Source organism: Emys orbicularis, chromosome 9, assembly GCF_028017835.1.
Source record: "Emys orbicularis isolate rEmyOrb1 chromosome 9, rEmyOrb1.hap1, whole genome shotgun sequence".
NCBI lineage: Eukaryota > Metazoa > Chordata > Testudines > Emydidae > Emys > Emys orbicularis.
Genome location: NC_088691.1, coordinates 3282674 through 3303382, shown reverse-complemented (window position 1 = coordinate 3303382; position 20709 = coordinate 3282674). Strand labels below are relative to the sequence as shown.

Sequence of the window (20709 nt, the reverse complement as noted above, 5' to 3'; positions counted from 1 at the left end):
ATCATGTGCCAGCAATGCCCCTCTGCCATGTACATTGGCCAAACCGGACAGTCTCTACGCAAAAGAATTAATGGACACAAATCTGACATCAGGAATCATAATACTCAAAAACCAGTGGGAGAACACTTTAACCTGTCTGGCCATTCTTTGGCAGACCTGCGGGTGGCTATCTTAAAACAGAAAAACTTCAAAAACAGACTCCAACGAGAGACTGCTGAGCTGGAATTGATATGCAAACTAGACACAATCAACTCAGGGCTAAATAGGGATTGGGAATGGCTGAGCCATTACAAACATTGAATCTATCTCCCCTTGTAAGTATTTTCACACTTGCTTCTTATCAAACTGTCTGTACTGAGCCATCTTGATTATCACTTCAAAAGTTTTTTCTCTTACTTAATTGGCCTCTCAGAGTTGGTAAGACAACTCCCACCTGTTCATGCTCTCTGTATGTGTGTGTATATATATCTCCTCAATATATGGTTCACTCTATATGCATCCGAAGAAGTGGGTTGTAGCCCACGAAAGCTTATGCTCTAAATAAATTTGTTAGTCTCTAAGGTGCCACAAGTACTCCTGTTATTTTTGCGGATACAGACTAACACGGCTGCTACTCTGAAACCTTTGTTTAAATAGAAACACTTAAAACTTGGAAACCGTAAAACAATATTTTGCACATTTAACTAAATCCAAAATAAAATGCACAACAAAGCAGGGTCATGAAAGTTTACAGAACTTAAATATTTATTTTTAAACCATTTTAAACCCCAAAACATTGAAATAAGCTACATCTATAAACAGATTTACAGGACTAACAACTACATAAGCTAGAGGAGCACTACAATTTGTATCTGTGATGCAGTTATTTTGTAAAGCCTCAGATCAACTGTATATACAACTTTTGCTGCTTTTACACTTATAAAAATATTTATTTAATCCATAACATTATTGTTTTCAAAACTATTTCCAGACTTTTTTCTCAGATATAAATTCTAATTGAGTTTCAGTTCTATAGCAGATGAAAAGTTTTAAACAGAAACATTTCTTTAAAATTAAAACAAGGAGTTAAAAGTAATTTTTACAGTGTAGGCACACCTTGGCATGTCTAACCACCATCTCTCACGAGTGTCCTTTATATAAAAACGATGTCATGGCAACTTTTGACTAAAAATGCAGTATTTGTTTGCACACCGTTACTTTTCCAATATTTGGCAGATATATTTCAGATTTCTTTAAAATGACTTTTGTGCAAAAACAAAATGTGCAGGAACCATAAAATAAACACATCCAGCCTTTATCAAAAATAAATTTACACCAACAGTTCCACAGCTAAGTACTGAAATACAATCCCAGTTCAAAACTTCAGCATAATATACATACTGGGTTGAAAAGAAAAAAGGATATTGCCCATCTAGCAGTACCATAAATATATAACTGAAAGCAATTTTATAGTCTTAGCTACTTTAGGAAAAAAAATCATTTTGTACTGCACAGTACTACCTTTTTGTGAAAGAATATCTATAACTCAATTATTTGCATATTAACTGGTAAATACATATTTAAAATACACTTTCAGAAAATTATAAACAAGTGATGTTGATGTACTGCATTTAATGTACTTTAAGAACAGAAGTGTATAAATATTTTACAGGAAAACACCACCACCACACAAAACGCTGGTGTTATACGGATACCTGCTTGTGAGGTATTTATCACATGACACCCGACTTCTCTCTGGCTACCTCCCACCCAAGCATACAATGCGCTGTTTTTATACTCAAAAGAAAAATTTAAATTAAATTGGACTTCAATTTCTGTCCATTATTGCCAAAGGCCCTCCCCCCCCACCCTGCATCTGTATTGCTTTAAATTTCCTACCATGATGAATAAGATTTAATTACTACTTCTAAATCTGTTCTAAAAGGTAATACATCTACTGTACATCAGGATATACCTGCTGCTACATATCACCTGCAAACTACGGACATATTGCTCTCAAATGTGTATAATCATAGAGCTGCCTAAAATACTGTACCAATTTAGAAGTATAATAGATATTGTTGCAGGTTTAGTTTCAGGGTATGATAAAACTATGGTGATCGAAGCAGGTGCTACAGCAACACCCTACCCACTACGTTACATGTTTTGAATATGCTTGTGAAAAAAAGCTATTTCTGAAGCTTGTTAGTGATTTACAAAAAAGTTAACTTATGAATACAAAAGACCTGTACGTTCCCATCAATGTACAGTAACAAAAGAGCATCAAAACATACTGTACTTGCACTTCCTAGTAACTAAAGTAATGGCCACATCTAAAAGCAAAACTGCACCTCAACATTTATCTGATTAAACAGATGAAACTACAATATTAAAAGTTGTTCTTTACAAAATAATTTCCTGAAAATATAAAACCATGTACACCATCACAAAATAGTTAAGTAGTTTCTTCCAAATCCTTGATCATCATCATCATCAATACGTTGCAAAGATCCAAAAGGCACAAGGAGCTCATGAGCTAAGCACTGCCAAGCTTGAAGTAGTTTTGGTGGGTTTCACTGGGTCCATATGAAACAGCAGTCATTTATGGGAAGTTTCTTAGGATGAGTCATTAACAGAAAACCTATACATAGAAATACACAAATAAGAACTGTATTCACTTTATTCCAACTTGATACACAGCTCATGAATTAACCACACTTCAGTGTATAAAGCTACTAAACAAGTAAGTGCATTAATCTTATCTCACATATGTTAGCTCTTAACCGGACTGCCTACACAGATGTGAAAAAAAACCAAGGGGCAATGTTTCTGACAGAAGACCCTTGAAATAACATGCAATGATTTTATTTTTTTTTAAAATTAGTCAAGGGTTTATCTGCTCCCCTGTTTAGGTTTATAAATGTCTCTTCAACAAGGAATTACAGGAACTGTCTACATTAAAACTGCAGGGTAAATAAAGAACAACGAATAATTGTTTTTACCATTAGTTTTTCATTTACAGTAGTTACAAGTAACACTTCAGGTTACTTGTAACTACAATAGCTAAAAGGTTTTCTAGAAAGAAATGAAGTTCTCAAATAGATTCTCCCTTTATTCTGCCACTGTTGCACATGCTGAGAAGACTCTCTCCGTTGATCTCAATGAGATTATTTGCATAGAGAGGTGCTCAGCATGTAAAGATGGCAGATAAAGGGAATAAACAGTCATTTTTACTGCAGTCTAGGGATTACATATAATGCAGTATATCTAACAAATTATATGAAACTGGATAAGAAAACACACTTGACCCAACTTCTATGATTCCACCTTAAACAAAGTGATCATAAATGTTTTTGATTACTCTCAGTCTGTTAAAATAGCAATAATGTTTCAACATATAGATGCTACTGTCTTATACTGTATTGGGTTACACAGAAATCAATGGGGACATAGCACCTTCACAAAGCCCTCAGGCTACAGATGTGGCTTTTCTTGAAATTCTGTACATGTTTTGCTAACATAAAAACTGTTGAAAATCACCAGTTATTATCGGTCACTTGCATCCTCCTGGAAGATTTTATGTAGCTTGACCAAACAACTGATCACAAACGTTCTAAAGATAGACACTGTTGCCTCTGTATAGCAACCAGCTACAATAGGGTGATTAGGGGAGTGAACCAAACTGGCTGTGGTCTCCCCAACTAGCCTCCACACCCAGCAAACAGAATCAATGGCCAAATCCTCCCCCAGGGGGCACCACATGGGGTAGAAGTTTCTCCAGCTCATGGGGCAGAGGACTTGGGGAGGTGGAAGGCAAACCAAGTCAGGTACCCTCCTCTTACCCACATGCATATGATAAAATCTAACTACATGATGGCATAAGATCATTTCCACAGCTCACTAGCCTCATTCAGGACATAGGATGGACGCACAACGGGGCAGAATTAAGATTGCCTGGGTAATTATAACACTGGCATTTCCTAATCTGAGAGCAGAATTTTGCAACCTAAGTAACATTTTTAACATAGTTTACATACAATATATATATTTTTAAACACCCCCCCCCCTCGCACCCCACAAAAAACAACTTACTTCTGAAATTTCTCCATAAGTTTCTTCACCATCTTATCTGTGATCCCTGGACATGTAGATTCTGCCATAGTGATGCTCTTCTCAAGTTCTTCAATTGCTTTCTTCCTGCTAGCATTATTTATGTCCTGCTGTTTAAGCTGAGTGAAAGACCAACACAGCTGTACCTTAAAGATTTATAAAATGCTTGTGCAAATTTTAAAGAGAGCTTTGAATTGACGACTTACCTCAGCAAACACAGGTGTGATTATCATAGTTAAACAACTCAGGGTTTTCACAAGGTCTTGATCCTAAAAGTTAGCAAACATATATATGTAATACAATATATATGTATATATAAAAGCAATCGTATTTATGCTTGTATCATCATTTTAAAAGACTTGATATTTAACAGAACCTTTGCAACACATCACAAAGACATACTTTACCTCAACAAATCTAGTGCGGTTTGGAAATAAACGCTTGATGATATTTCTGAAGCAATGCCACTTTATATTATGGTTCATTTCTCTGTCAGATTAATTCTATGTAATTCTTTAAAATTAAGATAATCTATAGACAGACATTGTGCCATGAACGCTCTACCACTAAGCTGCCATGGACACTGGACTTCACCATTAATTAGTTTTGGGGTTTTACTAGAAGATATTTCTGTGCTATTTTATGAAAAATAAAAATAAGGATTGAAGCCAAAAGTCAACAAACTATTTTGAGTTTAACTGGCTACCAGTTACTAAATATCACATTCCTTACAACAGCTTCCAATCAGCACTAAGAATAAAAAGCTCTTCAGATTGTACATACTGTTCCATTCTGCAGTTTCTTTGCATCTGGCTTCTTTCGAACTGTAGTAAAACTCCACTCAGGATGAGAATTATTCTCCTTGTTGCTGGACTCCCTAAAGAAAATCACAAGGATACCTTCTACAATGATAGTGGTCAAAAACACAAACTTTACTAGCACAGGTAACGAGCATGCAAATGAAACTGCATGGTTAATTTCATCTGCCTTAAAAATTCATGTCTATTGAACCTTTATTGTTAAATAAATTAAGTGAACTTTACAAGATCTTATAGATTTAACTCATCTCTTCCTAACATGTTTTTCCCTCTCGTGTCACAACTCAAACTGAAAGTTCTTTGGGGCAAGGGACATTATCTTATGTGGCCCAATGAATGTGGTTACAGTTACATGAGACAATGATTTGATGTCCAGGAAATGGAAGAGTTTAACCCTGGGGGCTCTCCTGAGCAGAAAGTGCTAGCTGTACCAAACTGTTTGGTACTTAGGTAGCAAGGGCAAAGAGTACACTAGGGGCAAGCCAAAGACATGACATGCTTGTCACAGAAGCAGAACTGGAATTTAAGTCCACAGAGATCGGAAGGCTAGTACACAAGCACACCACATTATAGGCTCTAGTTGGAGACCAGAGACCCATGCAAGGCTGCTGCTAATGCACAAGCTAGAGAATGATTATAGCATAGCACAACAAGAGCAGTGAGCTAGAACTCAACACACAAAGGAAACACTACTGCATTAGTAATGTTCAGAAAAGCCATACTAAAACACACTTACGAATCAGAACCATCCGAATCCGATTCATCACTACTGTGCCCTTCTGCCTTCCATCTCTTAAACCTGTCAATAAGTTCTGTCAGATAAGAAGTCTTCTTGGCATTTTTCAGAATGAATTTGTGTTTCAGGAGTTCCTTTGCAGTCGGGCGCTATAAAAAACAAAGATATTTATGTTTATCCTACATAAAGTTGTTGTGATTTTAAATGCTATTTAAAAACATTTCCTCCTTGGCCCAGTCCCAGAATCGAACATCCATATAGTAACAGCAGCTTTTAAGAAGCCAACACAACCTACATTTATAATCCTCTAAGAATATGATCACCCCATACAGCAGCTACAGAATTGATCAATTAGTGATTTCTGTATTAGATAACAGACACCTAGACAAAGCTGACTGATGATACTTCTCCAATTCAATGAGGTTTGTAACCAGAATAAATATAATATTTAAGTGCAAGTCTTGCTGGGGTATCATTCAAGGTTGGCCCACGCTTCCTCCTCTCCAGAGATACTGCATTATACTACTTCTTTCTGTGCTTTAGAAAGCTGTCTCTGGAGCCCATCATCACTTTCTTTAGTCATCTCGACACCTTTACATGGGGAGGAGGAGTAAGGTTTAAGTAGCGACAAGGTACTCCACTCCCTCTTGCAATAGAGAAGCATACAAAGTCACAGACTCTCACGTTACACCCACCACCTATATAGTATATTTCACAGTCAAAGATCTTTGCAAGCATTAAGACAGACACAGATGAGAAATATACTCACAAATGTTGGGTCCTTATTCAGACATGCATCAATAAATTCTTTAAAAGGTTTGCTGAATTCTCCTAATAGAGTTGGAGGATTGTTTTTTGGAATAAGAAACAGAACTCTCATCGGATGCATGTCAGAGTTGGGTGGCTCTCCTTTGGCTAGTTCAATAGCAGTGATTCCCAAAGACCAAATGTCAGCCTGGGGGAATGAAATAGTTTTATTCTCACTGAATACAAAGCCGAAGCCGGAGGTGTCACCCATTATTTGAATTCTATACTCGAGCCAACAGAAAAGAAGAGTTCTGTAAGAGCTCCTGACAGCGCAATAATTACATACATCATTTTAAACATGCTTACTGTACACATATTTTACACACTGTTAACATAGCATAAAGGTGATGAATATAAAAAACGCAAGGGTCAGGAAATTTATGCTGAAAGTGGTAAAGTTTCCAAAAAATCCTAATTGACCCAGGAGCTTAAGTCGATTTAGGTGCTTTTGAAATAAGTTACCCAGCATCACTCTCCCTTCCACAGTGCAAGTGACATATGTTTGAGCACCAGAGACATACTTAGATGCATTCTGTATGTGCTTTTGAAGAGAAATAGTATTTCTGAGACCCTTTCATTTAAAAATTGTTTGGTTTTAAGAAGGATAACTTTGTATTCTTAACGTTAGTTTTTGAAGAACAGTAGTATTCAATATTTCCCCACCAACTCTACCCCCCCTCCTCCGGACCAAAAAAAGAGGCTCAGAGGTCAGTCATAACCCAATATGGGAGAAAATAAGTAACCCATCAATGAATCTTCATTAATTACTTTTTCCTACCTGACTGATTATTTCAGAAATTAATTAGGAAAATACAAACATTCTAGGTAGGTCTGAAACACCATACTTCTCAAAAATTTGAGACATGTAACTATTGGAAGAGTCTCTTTAGAGTAGAACTAAAAGGGAAAAGTGCCAGGTAATGGTTACAAATCTTACAATACTCACCAGTAGCCACAGTAAGTCAGATGTCAGGCATGTAAATACCTTTGTATTTAAATGTGTTTGTTCAGAATTAATCATCTTTCCCACTTCAGATATTTTCCCCTTATGATACAATATTAGTTTTCACACTTGGCAATCTACTGTGCAAGTAACAATGAAGGAGAAGAACCACCACCATGAGGAAACTTTAAAGTTACAAATGGCTCTGTAGCGGTCACCCCGCTCCTGCCCGGAGGGGTTAAAAGCAGCCCTGGGGAGGGCTGTGGCTGGGGAAAGGCTGACTGGGGAACCAGCCTCGGCTGGGGCCACGCCCCAATCAGGGCCCAGCTGGCCCTTATAAGAGGGCAGTGGGCCAGAAGCAAGCAGTCTCTCTATAGCTTGCTGAGGGAGAAGGGCCTGGCTGCTGGGGAGCTGAACAGAGTACCTAAAGTGGAGCAGGGCCGGGGGAAGGGTAGAGGAGCTGGGGAACTCCAGCCTGGAAACTCCCCAGGCTGCAGGCTTTGTTAAAGGCCCAGAAGGGTACTGGGGCTGCAGAGGGGCAGCAGGTCCAAACCTCCCTTGCTGGTGATGAGTGGCATTTACACTGCAGTCTGCCCTGGTGAACGGGGGCTAGATCAAGACTGGGCAGTAGCCATAGTCTGAGGCGAGGTGGGGATAGGGGGTTCCTTGGGGAGGGGAGACCCAGATTTGTGGGGGTACTGCCAGGGGGCAGACCCTTGGCCTAAGAGGGGCACTGGGGTCCAGGAAGGACTCGGGCCCAGCGGCAAGCGGGACACTGGCCTGCAGAGGGCGCTCCGGAGGCTGGAAACGCTAATTCTCTGGACGACCAGTAGGAGGCGCCGCAGGGGTGAGTCCCGCCCCATGACAAGCTCCTGCACTGATCAACAATATTTAGCATGTTTTACATATTAAGCCTCCAAGTATAATATAAAAGGGATATTCTGATTACTTGATAATAGGGAATCCTCAAGTGTTTCAAATACAAAAAGTCAACATGTTATTTCTAAGGTAACAAAGCCTTTTAAAAAAAGATGAGTTACAGTTGCTCTCTAACAACAGTGTTTATTACAAGTTATAAGATCATATCACAACGATCATCTTCTGGGTGAAGTGTAAGCAGAGTCACTTGCAAAGCTATCAAGTATCTTTCACTAAAACAATCACACTTGAAGAAACTTAAGAAAGAGGATGTATGGAAGATTATCCTGGAAAGCCAAGGCCATAAATTACTTGTGCAAAGAGTGAGACAAAGAGGATGTGGAATCATGGGAGAGATGGAAAGGAGGACTGAGGGGGAAAAAAAAAAAAGTCAACACCAACCTGCCATGGGGGGAGAGTAGCTTTTTAACAGGCTCAGCTGTTTTTGATCACTGTGTATGTACAGGGTGTGCCCATCCCAGATAGCAAGTCGACAAAAACAGGAGTAGTGCAACTGCACACATTCAGTAGAGAAGTTATAACTCCAGCCATTCCATTTACTAGAACAGGGTTACATATTTTCTGTCTCTCTATAGCCTCCCTTTCCATTCACAAGTAATTCTGCTGCTATATTAAATCTGAATATAAAACTAGTTTGTGACATTTCAACAACAGACAATCAACAAGGGGCTCCACTGTAATTTTGAGAAGCGGGAACTGTAAAATAAACTACTATAGAGAGCAGATTTATTTCATTATATCATCTGTCATTTTGAGGGGTTACTTCAATCTAGCAGCCAAAGCATTAGTCTGGTAACCAAAATGAAACCCTCTGATGGAAGCCTTGAAATTTTCCTAGGAAAAGAATTGTAGTCCATGACCGTTCTCTTACACTCTAGATTCAATGCAATTCAATTGCATATTTATGCCTCTTGTTGGTCAATTAGGAGAAGTTAAGAGGACAAAGAAAACCAAAACCATCCTCCTTGCCACTCTTGTCCAGATGTATTTCTATTAAGTCTCAATGTCTTTGGAAAGAGTCTCCATCAGAATGCAGATGTACTCAGTATAACTATCCATAATTCCTAGGAGTTTTTGGTAGACTCCCATTAAAAGTGGATTTGTATCTTCGTATCTCAGGGAAACCAGCAGTATCCATAATAAGAATCTTCATATATAAATGTTAGTATTTCAGAGGTTTTCAGATTTCTCACTATTCGTATTTTTTTTTAAAAGCCTGTGTCTCAACACAGCAGGGATTACAATACCAGCGGTCAGTCGGCACTAGCTAGATCATCATGGGCTATACCAAAGTATACTTCTCTACCTCCATCCATGGACACCATCACCCAAAATAGGTCCCACTGGTTGAGTGCACCTCCCCTCCCACAACTGCCAATTGTCACTGAGCAGAGGGTAGGGGTATTCTTACCACTCCTCTTGGCTCGGTTATCATCCAAGCTCATTTCCAGCACCTGTTGTCACTCCTCAGACCAACTGCCGACATGTGAGAATTAAACTTCCCCCGTGCTAATAAGCAGCAGAGAGGCTAGTGCCCAGAGCTATGGAACCTTCTGCCAACAGCTACATGAAAGGCAGTGGGATCATGACTACATCAACAGAGTTAGCAGCAACTGCCCTACTGCGATTAAAGTTACTTTCTTTTTCATATGCAGTCACTATATTAAAACCTTTGGCATCATATATGTCCTAAGGCAGTGGTTTTCAACCTATGGCCTGCAGACCCCTGGCAGTCTGCAGACTAGGGGTTTGTGAAAGGTTGTCGTTACCATAGAACAGTGACCCCTAGCGGTCCACAGACTGTGTCTAAGATTTCCAAAGGAGTCCCACACCTCCATTCAAAAATCTTTAGGGATCTGCAAATGAAAAAAGGTTGAAAACCACTGTCCTCAGGAGACCCTTTAAAAAACTTTACATTCAAAAATGTTTATAAAAATACTTTAGGTTTCTGCTTACAGATTACTTCCCAGGCACAGCAATATAGACCACAGAACCATAGAGAATAGAGACAGAAGAGCTCTATTAGGTCATCTAGTCAGTACACATGGATATACACTTGCACTCTGGAAATTCCTGCAAAGACTGCAATACCTTTAGAAGCTAATGGAGCAGTAAATTCTCAGTCACCATTTTTCACTCTGCTCCTTTTGAAAAGCAGGTTCCCACTGGTCATTTTTTAATCTTTGAAAGTTTCCCTTCTGATTGCAATAGCAATAATAGAGCACGGAATGGAAACAAAAACATCTGGCACCTTGACAGTATCCTGGGGGGATTTGCTCCAAAGAAATTAATCTAAAATGACAATTTCCAACTCACTTGGTGGCTTTTCAGGAGCCCTACAGAGCTCTCGCACTTTTGCAGAGGTAGGACCGTGCTGTCTTTATTTATGCAGTATACAGAGTTTCCATGTGCTTTCTCTGACAATTTTATATAAGTTATTCACTGGCAAACTTTCCATACCCTTGTACGTCTATCACTCAAGCTACAACAAATGTGAATTAAATGCTTACACCAGGGGTGGGCAAACTACAGACCGGGGGGCCACATCCGGCCTTTCAGACGTTTTAATCTGGCCCTCGAGCTCCCGCTGGGGAGCAGGGTCCGGGGCTTGCCCCACTCCTCATGTGCCGCGGCTCCGCATGGCTCTCGGAAGCAGAGGCACGTCCCCGCTCCGGCTCCTATGCACAGGGGCAACCAGGGGGCTCTGCATGTTGCCCCCAACCCAAGTGCCGCCCCCGCAGCTCCCACTGGCCGGGAACTGCAGCCAATGGGAGCTGCAGGGACAGTGCCTGTGCACGGGACAGCGTACAGAGCTGCCTGGCCGCGCCTCCACATAGGAGCCAGAGGGGGGACATGCAGCTGGTTCTGGGAGCTACTTGAGGTAAGCGCTGCCTGGAGCCCGCACCCCTGACTCCCTCCCATGTGCCAACTCCCAGCCCTGACCCCCCCCACCCTCTGAACCCCTCGGTCCCAGCCCAGAGCACCCTCCTGCACCCCCAACCCCTCATCCCCAGCCCCACCCCCGAGCCCCCACCCTCCCCACACACCCCAACCCGCAGCACCCTCCTACACCCTGAACTCCACATTTCTGGACCCACCCCAGAGCCCGCACCCCCAGTTGGAGCCCTCACCTCCTCCCAGATCCCAACCTCCAATTTTGTGAGGATTCATGGCCCACCATACAATTTCCATACTCAGATGTGGCCCTCAGGCCAAAAAGTTTGCCCACCCCTGGCTTAAACAAACACCTACTTGTCATCATGGTGTGTGGAAATAAAATTAAAAAGTCAGTCACATGATTATTACAGTTCTATAGTAAAATATAAAATGAATAAACTATTTGTAATTTACATACAATTCAAAACTCAAAAGCAGAAGTCAAACTAATTTCTTCGGAAGCTGCAGTGATAAGAGAACTATTTCTATAGTAATACTTACTTTTGAGTCATAAGCCGACTGCTGTATAACTTCAGGGGCCATCCAAAATGGTGTGCCTACAAAGGTATTCCTCTTAATTTGTGTATCCGTCAGCTGCCCAGCAACTCCAAAATCAGCAAGTTTAACATCTCCTTGCTCTGACAACAACACATTGGCAGCTGGAGGGAAGGGAAAAGAGGTGAAGTAAAATGTAGTTTATCACACTGCTGCTATTACTTTAAAAGAAATTAAGTTAATATTTAAAGTTTTATGCACCTTTTATATCCCTGTGAATTTTCTTCTCCGAGTGTAGGTAGTCTAGACCTTTCAAGATTTCCTTTAGCATAGTAGCAATCTGGAATTCATCAAATGGACCAGCCCGTAGCTTTAGAGGGAAACATTACAATTAAAACAATACTCCCTATCTTATCCTTAATCCCTGCCTTGTCATTTATTAAAGTGTAGCTACAGTATGTTTGAAACTTCAACTTTTTTGCTATAAAAAGTTTCTTTAACAGAATGCACAAAATGAAAAGATTCACTGTATGTGTCGATTAAAAATACTGGGTCACAGCTACTGCAGGAGTGGATCCTAGCAGTTTTAGTAATGCTCACAGTAATACTGCTATATAACTTAAGGAATGTTTCAATGGTAAAAGGGTAAACAGTATACAAAACTCTCCCCACCCAGCCATGTACTACACTGAAAACTGGAGTTAACTGCAAAAGTTCCTGGTTTCTGCAGCACTTATAAACTAGAAATTCTGCACCTCAAAGAAACTGAGGTTTTACCTTTTACAATTCACTTAACCATGAAAAACTAATACAAATAGTACACTCTTTGCATTATTTATTTTGATATCAATTCCATTAATTTCATTGTCCCAATGTTTTTAATTTGTTGCAGATTTTTTACATCACCATATTGTAGAAAAGGTTGTAGAGAGTAAGTGGAGATATTGCCAGTTGGGAAAGCGAGGGCTGTTTCATGATTTCTGCAGATTCCACAAACAATGCATCCATGTACACCTGGTTCACTCTTTTGAAAGATTTCTCAAACCACCACAATGGCTAAAAGGAATTTTTTTTTTTTTTTGAGTTAATAAAGAGCTTAGTTCCAGAGCTCCTGACAATTGTTCACTGACACTTTCACTATGTTTTTTTTTTCCACTGACACTTTCACTATGTAATGAACATATGGAAAAAAAATCATCTATGGTACTACAGAATTGGTCCTCAAATTCCAGAAGCTAAGAAGCAAAAGCACTGTGGCTCTATTATCTTACAGGAAAGGGCAGGTCTTCTCAAGTTTGCAGCTGAGGGACGGCTCTACTGGGGAAACCACACATTACCACACAGAGGATTGTGCTCTTCTAGTACCCCCTTAGCTGCTTCTTTCATGAATGCTACATCTCTCTTAAGAAAAAGGCACTTTGTATGTTTAAATTTAAACTGTTGAAAATAGAAAACCCAACTCAGTTGTACCATTTAATATTAACTGCACTCTATGTGCACACAACATTCCCAAGACCCACTCCAAGAGAAACAGTTTATGTACTCCAGTGTAATAAATATTCTGCTTTGAAAGAAGGAAGCAAGGATAAATTTTTTCCTAATAAAACCAAATTTTAAAAAAAAATGATATGGTAAGTTAGGAAACTTTACACCATTTCTCAGCATTTAGAGACAGTGAAATAACAAACCTTAATGCAAACTCATTGAATAGGAAAAGTTGTTTAGCATAACCAGTGCACATATTCACACTTTTAGGAATGTCATACAGCAGGACTAAAACAACATTAACTACCTCCAGAGTCCAAACTTCATAAGGTATACAAATGCACAACGGAATAAACATAAAACCTGACTGCTGGCATAAAGAACGAGAGTGGATATGAACCCAAAGATGAGCACAAACAGCCAACATCTAAATAATCTTTAGTTAAAGACACATTTTTCTTCACTAGAACACCGCTCTGGAATTGAGATGACAGATTACTTTTTCCAACAGGGACCACACTCTTCAAGTATTATTATGTTCCTCTGCTTAATAAGAAAAATAGTTTAAGTGCTACTTTAAGAAGCCAACAAGCTGCACTAAATTATAATACTTACAAGATCTAAAGCTGATCCTCCACCCAAGTATTCCATTATTATCCATAACTTTGTGCCCTATAAATAAAGAAATATGGTGAGAGACTAGGCACATAAAATGGTTTGAACGTTGTAAAGAATTATTTTTACTGCACTGGAAAACACTATCACTTATTTCAAGGTACTATTAATGCAGTGTACCTAAATAACAGACCCCTCCCCAAATGCAACAGTCCAGTAACTATAAATTTATTCTTCATTATATTTGGCAAGAGACACTAACAGGCAGCAGCATTTCCTCCAAGAATGCTCAGGCTACCAAAGACAATTAATTTTATTTCTATTTCTGAGCACAATAATAACTTTTCATATTTTATATCTATGGTACTATTAGATGAAGCAATGTGGTTTAACAAACAGGAAAATACTTTTAAAAATCTTTTTCAGCACCACCAGAATTAAGCGAAAATATCCACTTCTTTTCAGTTCTAGGTTTTTGCACTAAAAATTAGTAACATGAAAATAAAAAGACCACACACTTTTTCAGCACACACTTGAATGAAATTTATTGAAATATATCACTTGAGTCAAAAACCACATACTGAATTGTAAGGAATTACAAAGGTTGAGTATTTTTGCGACTCTGACGTGGTTACTGTCATTCAAATTAGATTCAGTGTGTTTTTTTTTAATCCATTCAGTCAGTACACTATACTAAGAATCCCTTTTGAGTGCTATATTCTGCATGACTCTCAAAAACCCTTTCCACAGAAGTTGAGAGATTGAACATGCCCTTGGAGATACTTGTAAACAGCAACAAGAAGAGGATGTAGCTGCCAGATGCAGGTACACCAGTAAGTTACAGACTAAACTGTTGCTTCAGATGGATCCAGTCATCTATAAAGCAAATCAGACAACTAAGTCCTCAGCAGCTAAGAATTATTGGTGCCATTTGAAATAGGCTCACCCGAAACAATTTTCTTGTGCATTACTTGGCTATTGCTGTATGGCTCATGTGCACTCTGCTGTAGAAAAGAGCCTTCAACCAGTAGCTAAATAATGTACCTAAACTCTTTGAAGAAGAGCTCGTCTCTTCCTACACGTTTATATGGTACCTAGCACATCTGAGACATTCCCACAGTGAAGTCATTCTGGCACTGTGAAAGTGGCTCTATTTCTGTAATGCAAAGCAGTCCTACATAATGTGGTACAGGAGAAGACTAATCCTGGACCTTCGACCAAAGCAAATTAATTGTTGTCTACATACAGATAAAAGTCCATTCAGAGGTCAGATATGATAACATTAAGATGCACCTTTCATTTGTGCATTCTTGAGAACTTGCTTCTCAGCAACCAAGCAGACCTCACTAGCACCAGTTGAAGGCCCATTTTATCCTCAACTCCCAGTTCATAAATTTAGGTGAAAGCCTAGACATTCTTGGCATTTAATCTGTTGAGATGTCCATGTATTACAGTACCAGCTCCTTCAATACTGAGTAATCACTCTGAAGTTCCATGTACAGGAAGTCAGAAGTTCTTAAGACAATCATTTGTGGATGCTGAGGTAGCCCTTAGTCTGTAGTTTCAGAAGATGGTTGGTTCACACAGAGCAAGAATCTGATGTCAGATCTACTAATATACAACTGCAAACACATTTTATTCCATTTTTTCCTACACTTCCATGAAAAAAGGCTCAAGTGTTAAGACATGAGCAAATTCTATGGGCTGCAGTTCTTGTAAATATTGGGATGGTGAAGAAAGATACCCACTACATTCATTAGTAAGAAAACAATAAAAATAAGTCAATTTACAATATTACAGTATGCTGTGTAAATCTCAAGCAATTCATTTACTAGCACTAGCCCAATACAGTTCCAGTTTATGATATCATTACTTTCAAAAGCCTTTCTATGCTCTATGTTGGCTTTTCCCTTACTCCATTTCCTGAAAATTTATAAAAACCTAAAGGAAACCCAACAAGCAAATAAAGGTGCAGTTTTTGAATGCACCATGTCCAGTTACTGAACAGGGTACATTTTGTTAAGACATACTGAATTTAAAAAAAACCCAGCATTTATGTTATGAGTCTATTCCAATATTATGAGATCAGCAGGGAAGGGCTCGCTAATTTTAGCACTATTCATAAAGCCCAACTTTGTAAGTTGGGAAAAAACTTGTAATGAACTCAAATTTCAGGCAAACACTGTGGTCTCACAGATATGTTTGGATGGCTTTTACTGTTATTTGAAAACACTGAATAGCGAAAATGAATAAGTGCTGTGTTTTTAAAATAATGTCGCAAAGAAATCACTACTATACAGTATAACTGAGCATGTCTAATTTTCACCCAGGCATACGAGAATCCTTCTTTCCAGCTATTTTAGGCCAAGAAAATATATACATATAGAAAGCGCATGCATATGCACATGCTGTGGGGCAAGAGGCATGTCCTTGTATGTTCTTGTATTCCACCTAATACAATGAGGCCTCAATTGTGACTGGAGTCTCTGGGTGCTCCTACAAGTGTAAATAATAATACTACAAATTAAACCAGTAATAACTGCAGATAACTTAGAGCTGGTCTTAGTCTCGAATAAAAATGAGTAAGTGTTGGCCATGATAGGAACTACAGAATCAAACATTTGATTTCTAGCTTCCAACATGAGGGTTGGTGGGGAGGAGAAACACCATCAAGCAAATATTTTATAATCATCTAGCTCCAGAGAAGATTTATATCTACAGGGGTCAGACTGAAAATAAGTGGAGGCACTGTCCCCAGCTTCGTCTCTGCTTGTATTGCTAAGAAGATGCTACATGCAGACTTGTAGCTCTTACAGGACTATTATCCCTCTTTCTTGCAGGCTTTGATTAGAAGTGATAGTTTATAATTTTGACATTTGAATGATCAGGCTTCAGGAAAAGCCTCACTGAGATGACAGACACCTCTCAAATTAAGCATTCATGGATCAGAAGGTGAGAAAGTCGTTATGAAAGTGCACAACTTTTACTCTGCTTCTTCATTACAATGCAGTATTTGAGTAAATGATCTTAAGTCATCCTAGATACATTAGGGACAGTCTAATGATCTCGCTCATCATAGTTCGAGACTAGTTCAAACTTTCAAAGGACAATGAGGGCACCACTAAAAGTTTAATAAAAACAATTAGGATTTCAAATTGTTATGGTTAACTCAATAGCAACTAGAAGTTTTTCTCCATGTTTCAAGGAAAATTAATGAGTAACCACTCAGATGAATGCTCTAATAAATTTGTTAGTCTCTAAGGTGCCACAAGTACTCCTGTTCTTTTTGCGGATACAGACTAACACGGCTGCTACTCTGAAACCATTCAGATGAAGACAACTGTTTCTACTTCAAAAATGTTGGGTTGTTTAAGGGTCTGCTCTTTTGTCACAATGTCTGGAAACTGGATTCAATTTCACCTCAAGAGTCACTAAGGAAGCAGATCTTATCTTGTACTCATAGTTTTAAAGACTAAAATGTCTAATAGTTAGACAAGTTTAAAAACAAGACAAGACGTACTCCTGCTGGTCATCTGTCCATACTTTCAGTTTGATATGCAAGCTGTAGACCGCGTGCAGCCCGTTAACTCAGTATAAGAGGAGCTTATAGAAAGAGTGTACGTAGCCCAGCAAAAGTTTAAAATACAGTAAGTCAAATCGTATGAATAAAGACACCCGTTTGTGTTTCAGTTTCTGCTCTGCAGCAACGTAATTGCAGCTAACAAGATAAAACCAGCAGCACAATCAGAGGCTGGGCCACTCCCTTCCTGCCAGTCACAAGTCTGGTTCTGCCTCCCGAGCTGCAAAAAAACCCACTGTAAAGGATCCAGTGCAGAAGAGAAGATGCCTGCTTCGAAAAGCTTAAAATCTAAGTACATGGAGGATGAGAGGTGAGAAGGATTAAAAAAAAAAAAAAAAAGATCCCCAATAGTTAAGTTTATTATAAAGCAGTCACACAAGGTTGCAGGACAGAGGCAAAATTCTGTGTTCTCTGAGAAAAAGGGAACTCATCTGCAGTTAGTTCTCTCACTGTTAATCCCAGTCGCCCAGACTCAATTCCCCTTTTTCTATAGGAATGGAAGTGACAGCAAGCCCATGAAGTGTTAGGAACCTTGCTTATGTCATTTGCAACATTTTTCGAATAGCATCTAGGGACCAAGACTTGGTCCGTATTGCTGAACTAGTTAAAGTGTGAATTAAGCCAGTTTAAATGCATCTACATTAGGAGTGTTCACTGCAGTTTTTAAAACACTTCAATTTCATTGGTGCAAGCTTTTTAATACAGACAAACCCCAACATACAAGGGACTTCTAATGTTAGCAGTTTTCACCTTTAGGAAGGAAAAACACATTTTAAAATAGAAACCAGTTTAGATTACCATCTATTTCATAGGCATGACTTGAAGGAAGGTGGATTGGCTAGAAAGACCCTACCCTCTATGGTTCTACTGGACATCCACGTATTCAGAACCTTCCCAGTCAGAGACTGGATACACTATGGCATTATTCTCTTTATTAGGGAACTCAAATAATGGTCAATTTAGTCTTTTTTTTTCTGGATTTAGAAGAAAACAGCAAGTGTGGGGGTTAGGGGAATTCAACCTTTTAGTTTAGTAAGAACATGAATATAGTGCTAAAGCTTAAGATCCAAAATAAAACTTCTGTTTCCAGGATTATTTCTGCTGATCTCTAAATACAAAATTAATACAATTTTCATCAACACAGATTCTTGTGATAACATTATTTCAACGCTTTGGGTGAAATCCTTGCCTCATTGGCTTCCATGGTGCCAGTATATCACCCTTGTTGTAACAAGAGGTGTTAAAACAGATTTACATTGCTTTAAGGTTTGTTTAGACCTTCACATACAAAATCCTTTTTAGTTTACAACCACAAGCATTTTACTATGTCTCATAGTTCCCCGGCATAGCTATCTAAAGCATCGGAAAAGCACAATCTCACCAAGGTTTTTCTGGCACAACAGCCATTTTTGGAATAAGACAATGATCTGTGGCAGATACCAAGTCATTTAAAGAGATCAGTATGAAAATCTCGTTTCCTTCTAAAAACGCCTGTAATTACTAAAACTAAAAAGTAGCAAAAAATGTTTAATCCATTTGGCAACACTGTGCCCACTCTATGCCACTGCCAGTAACTTTCTTTCTCCCACTAAAAAGATCCCTGTAATTAGTAGTTGGGGACTAACAAAACCTTTAATTTTTTTTCCCTAAACCAAGACATCATTTAAGGGGTCCTATCAGAGTTTTTCTTCTGAAATGTGTTAATTTTAAAACAAAAATTGTATTGACGGAGTCCCTTTAAGGTAACAGTCTCTCTCTTACACATCTATAGATGTATTTACTCATCTAACTGCAGGGAGCAGTCAGCCAGTGAAGCCACTGATCATGCTAGTCAAGCTGGATGAGGAAAATCTTTGTTGACCCCATTCTTAAAGGAATTTCTCAAGAAGGAGCTAGGCATTAACCAAACTACAAAAAACCCTTCAGAAAATATAGAGAAGTTTATTTTTTCCTGAAGAGAATTTAGGAAGTCTGAAAAGCAGCTATTAGGCTAGGATTAATCTTTAAAGACTTCAGAATTTACTGAGTCATTATAGTAATGGAAAACTGAAGGCACTCAAGCTGGAAAGGAAAATATTGCTGCAATAGTAGTTCTGTATTTGCCAGCAATTTTTGGAATAAAAATATTAAGCTAATTCCAGCCAAAAGTTTACAACTGCTAGAGCATTGAGGGAAAATCCTCCCCCCGCCCCCCTTTATACTACTGCGTGAAAAGAGGAAGATACTAAAGTGTGAAATATCAGAGGGGTAGCCGTGTTAGTCTGGATCTGTAAAAAGCGACAACGAGTCCTGTGGCACCTTATAGACCCATGCGTCTGACGAAGTGGGTATTCACCCACGAAAGCTCATGCTCCAATACATCTGTTAGTCTATAAGGTGCCACAGGACTCTGTTGCTTTTTAAAGTGTGAAAGACTTGAGTAACAATGCTTAGGACAAGTTTGAGTTAGACCCTTCAAGGCTACTTCAACAGTGATGGGTGTGTTTACATTTTTTTTTTTTTTTTAAAAAGCTCATGAATATAGACGTATAAATCATATTTAGCTTTCCCAGATCTGGGGGATGTTTTTTCCCTAATACCTACTTTAAAAAAAAATAGCATTAGTACAAAAAGATACATCTCTCCAAACTCTTTGTATATTCATGGCTTACAAAACTAACTCTTTTTAAGTAAATTATTTCTATGTTTAGAGTTTGTGAAAACTATGCACCATGGAGAAATCTGACACAGGACTCAAAAGTAGAGTATTTTCACCAACACACTTATCTTTATCTGTTTGCTCTTCAGGGCAAACATCTGGCCTTCTGGGTGCCTAAAACTCAGAAGACTAAGTTTGGCAGATTCACGGCTGGATGACACTCAGGTAAGCATGGGGAAATAAGGAACTGGGGGCAGACTGCTACACCAGTACCCATAAAATTGCTCTAATGGGGGCTTTCCCAGCTGGATTCACAGGCAGTTGGGGGAAGAACCTGCTGCTGCTAAGACAATAGAGCATGAGCAGGCAAGCTCGGAGCCTTATTGCTATACACCAGTAATTACACCCTTTAAGAACAAGGCAGCTGAAGACAACCATACTGACGATGTGTATCCACTTCTGATGGGGGAAAACAAGCCCATGGAATAGGGAACAGCCAAGGAAACAACAAAGCCTCCATGGCTTTATCTTTGGGTCAAACCGAGCATCAGCTTCTTGGCGTACACGATTTTTAAAAGCCATAGGCATTTAGTAGGCAAGTTAGATTAGGATGTTTTGGCAATTTAA

At 39.0% G+C, this 20709-nt stretch overlaps 1 protein-coding gene across 1 annotated transcript in view; it reads right to left on the bottom strand.

Moving 5' to 3' along the window:
- Nucleotides 1-720: 720 nt before the first annotated feature.
- STK26 (serine/threonine kinase 26) overlaps nt 721-20709 on the bottom strand; it is a 57569-nt gene continuing 37580 nt past the window's right edge. The window contains exons 3-11 of the mRNA XM_065410252.1: nt 13865-13921; nt 12026-12134; nt 11771-11928; nt 6413-6598; nt 5644-5792; nt 4873-4966; nt 4296-4358; nt 4072-4208; nt 721-2620 (exon numbers count right to left, since the gene is read on the bottom strand). Coding sequence (XP_065266324.1) covers nt 2596-2620; nt 4072-4208; nt 4296-4358; nt 4873-4966; nt 5644-5792; nt 6413-6598; nt 11771-11928; nt 12026-12134; nt 13865-13921 — 978 coding nt within the window. The 3' untranslated portion in view covers nt 721-2595. The remainder of the gene's footprint in view (nt 2621-4071; nt 4209-4295; nt 4359-4872; nt 4967-5643; nt 5793-6412; nt 6599-11770; nt 11929-12025; nt 12135-13864; nt 13922-20709) is intronic.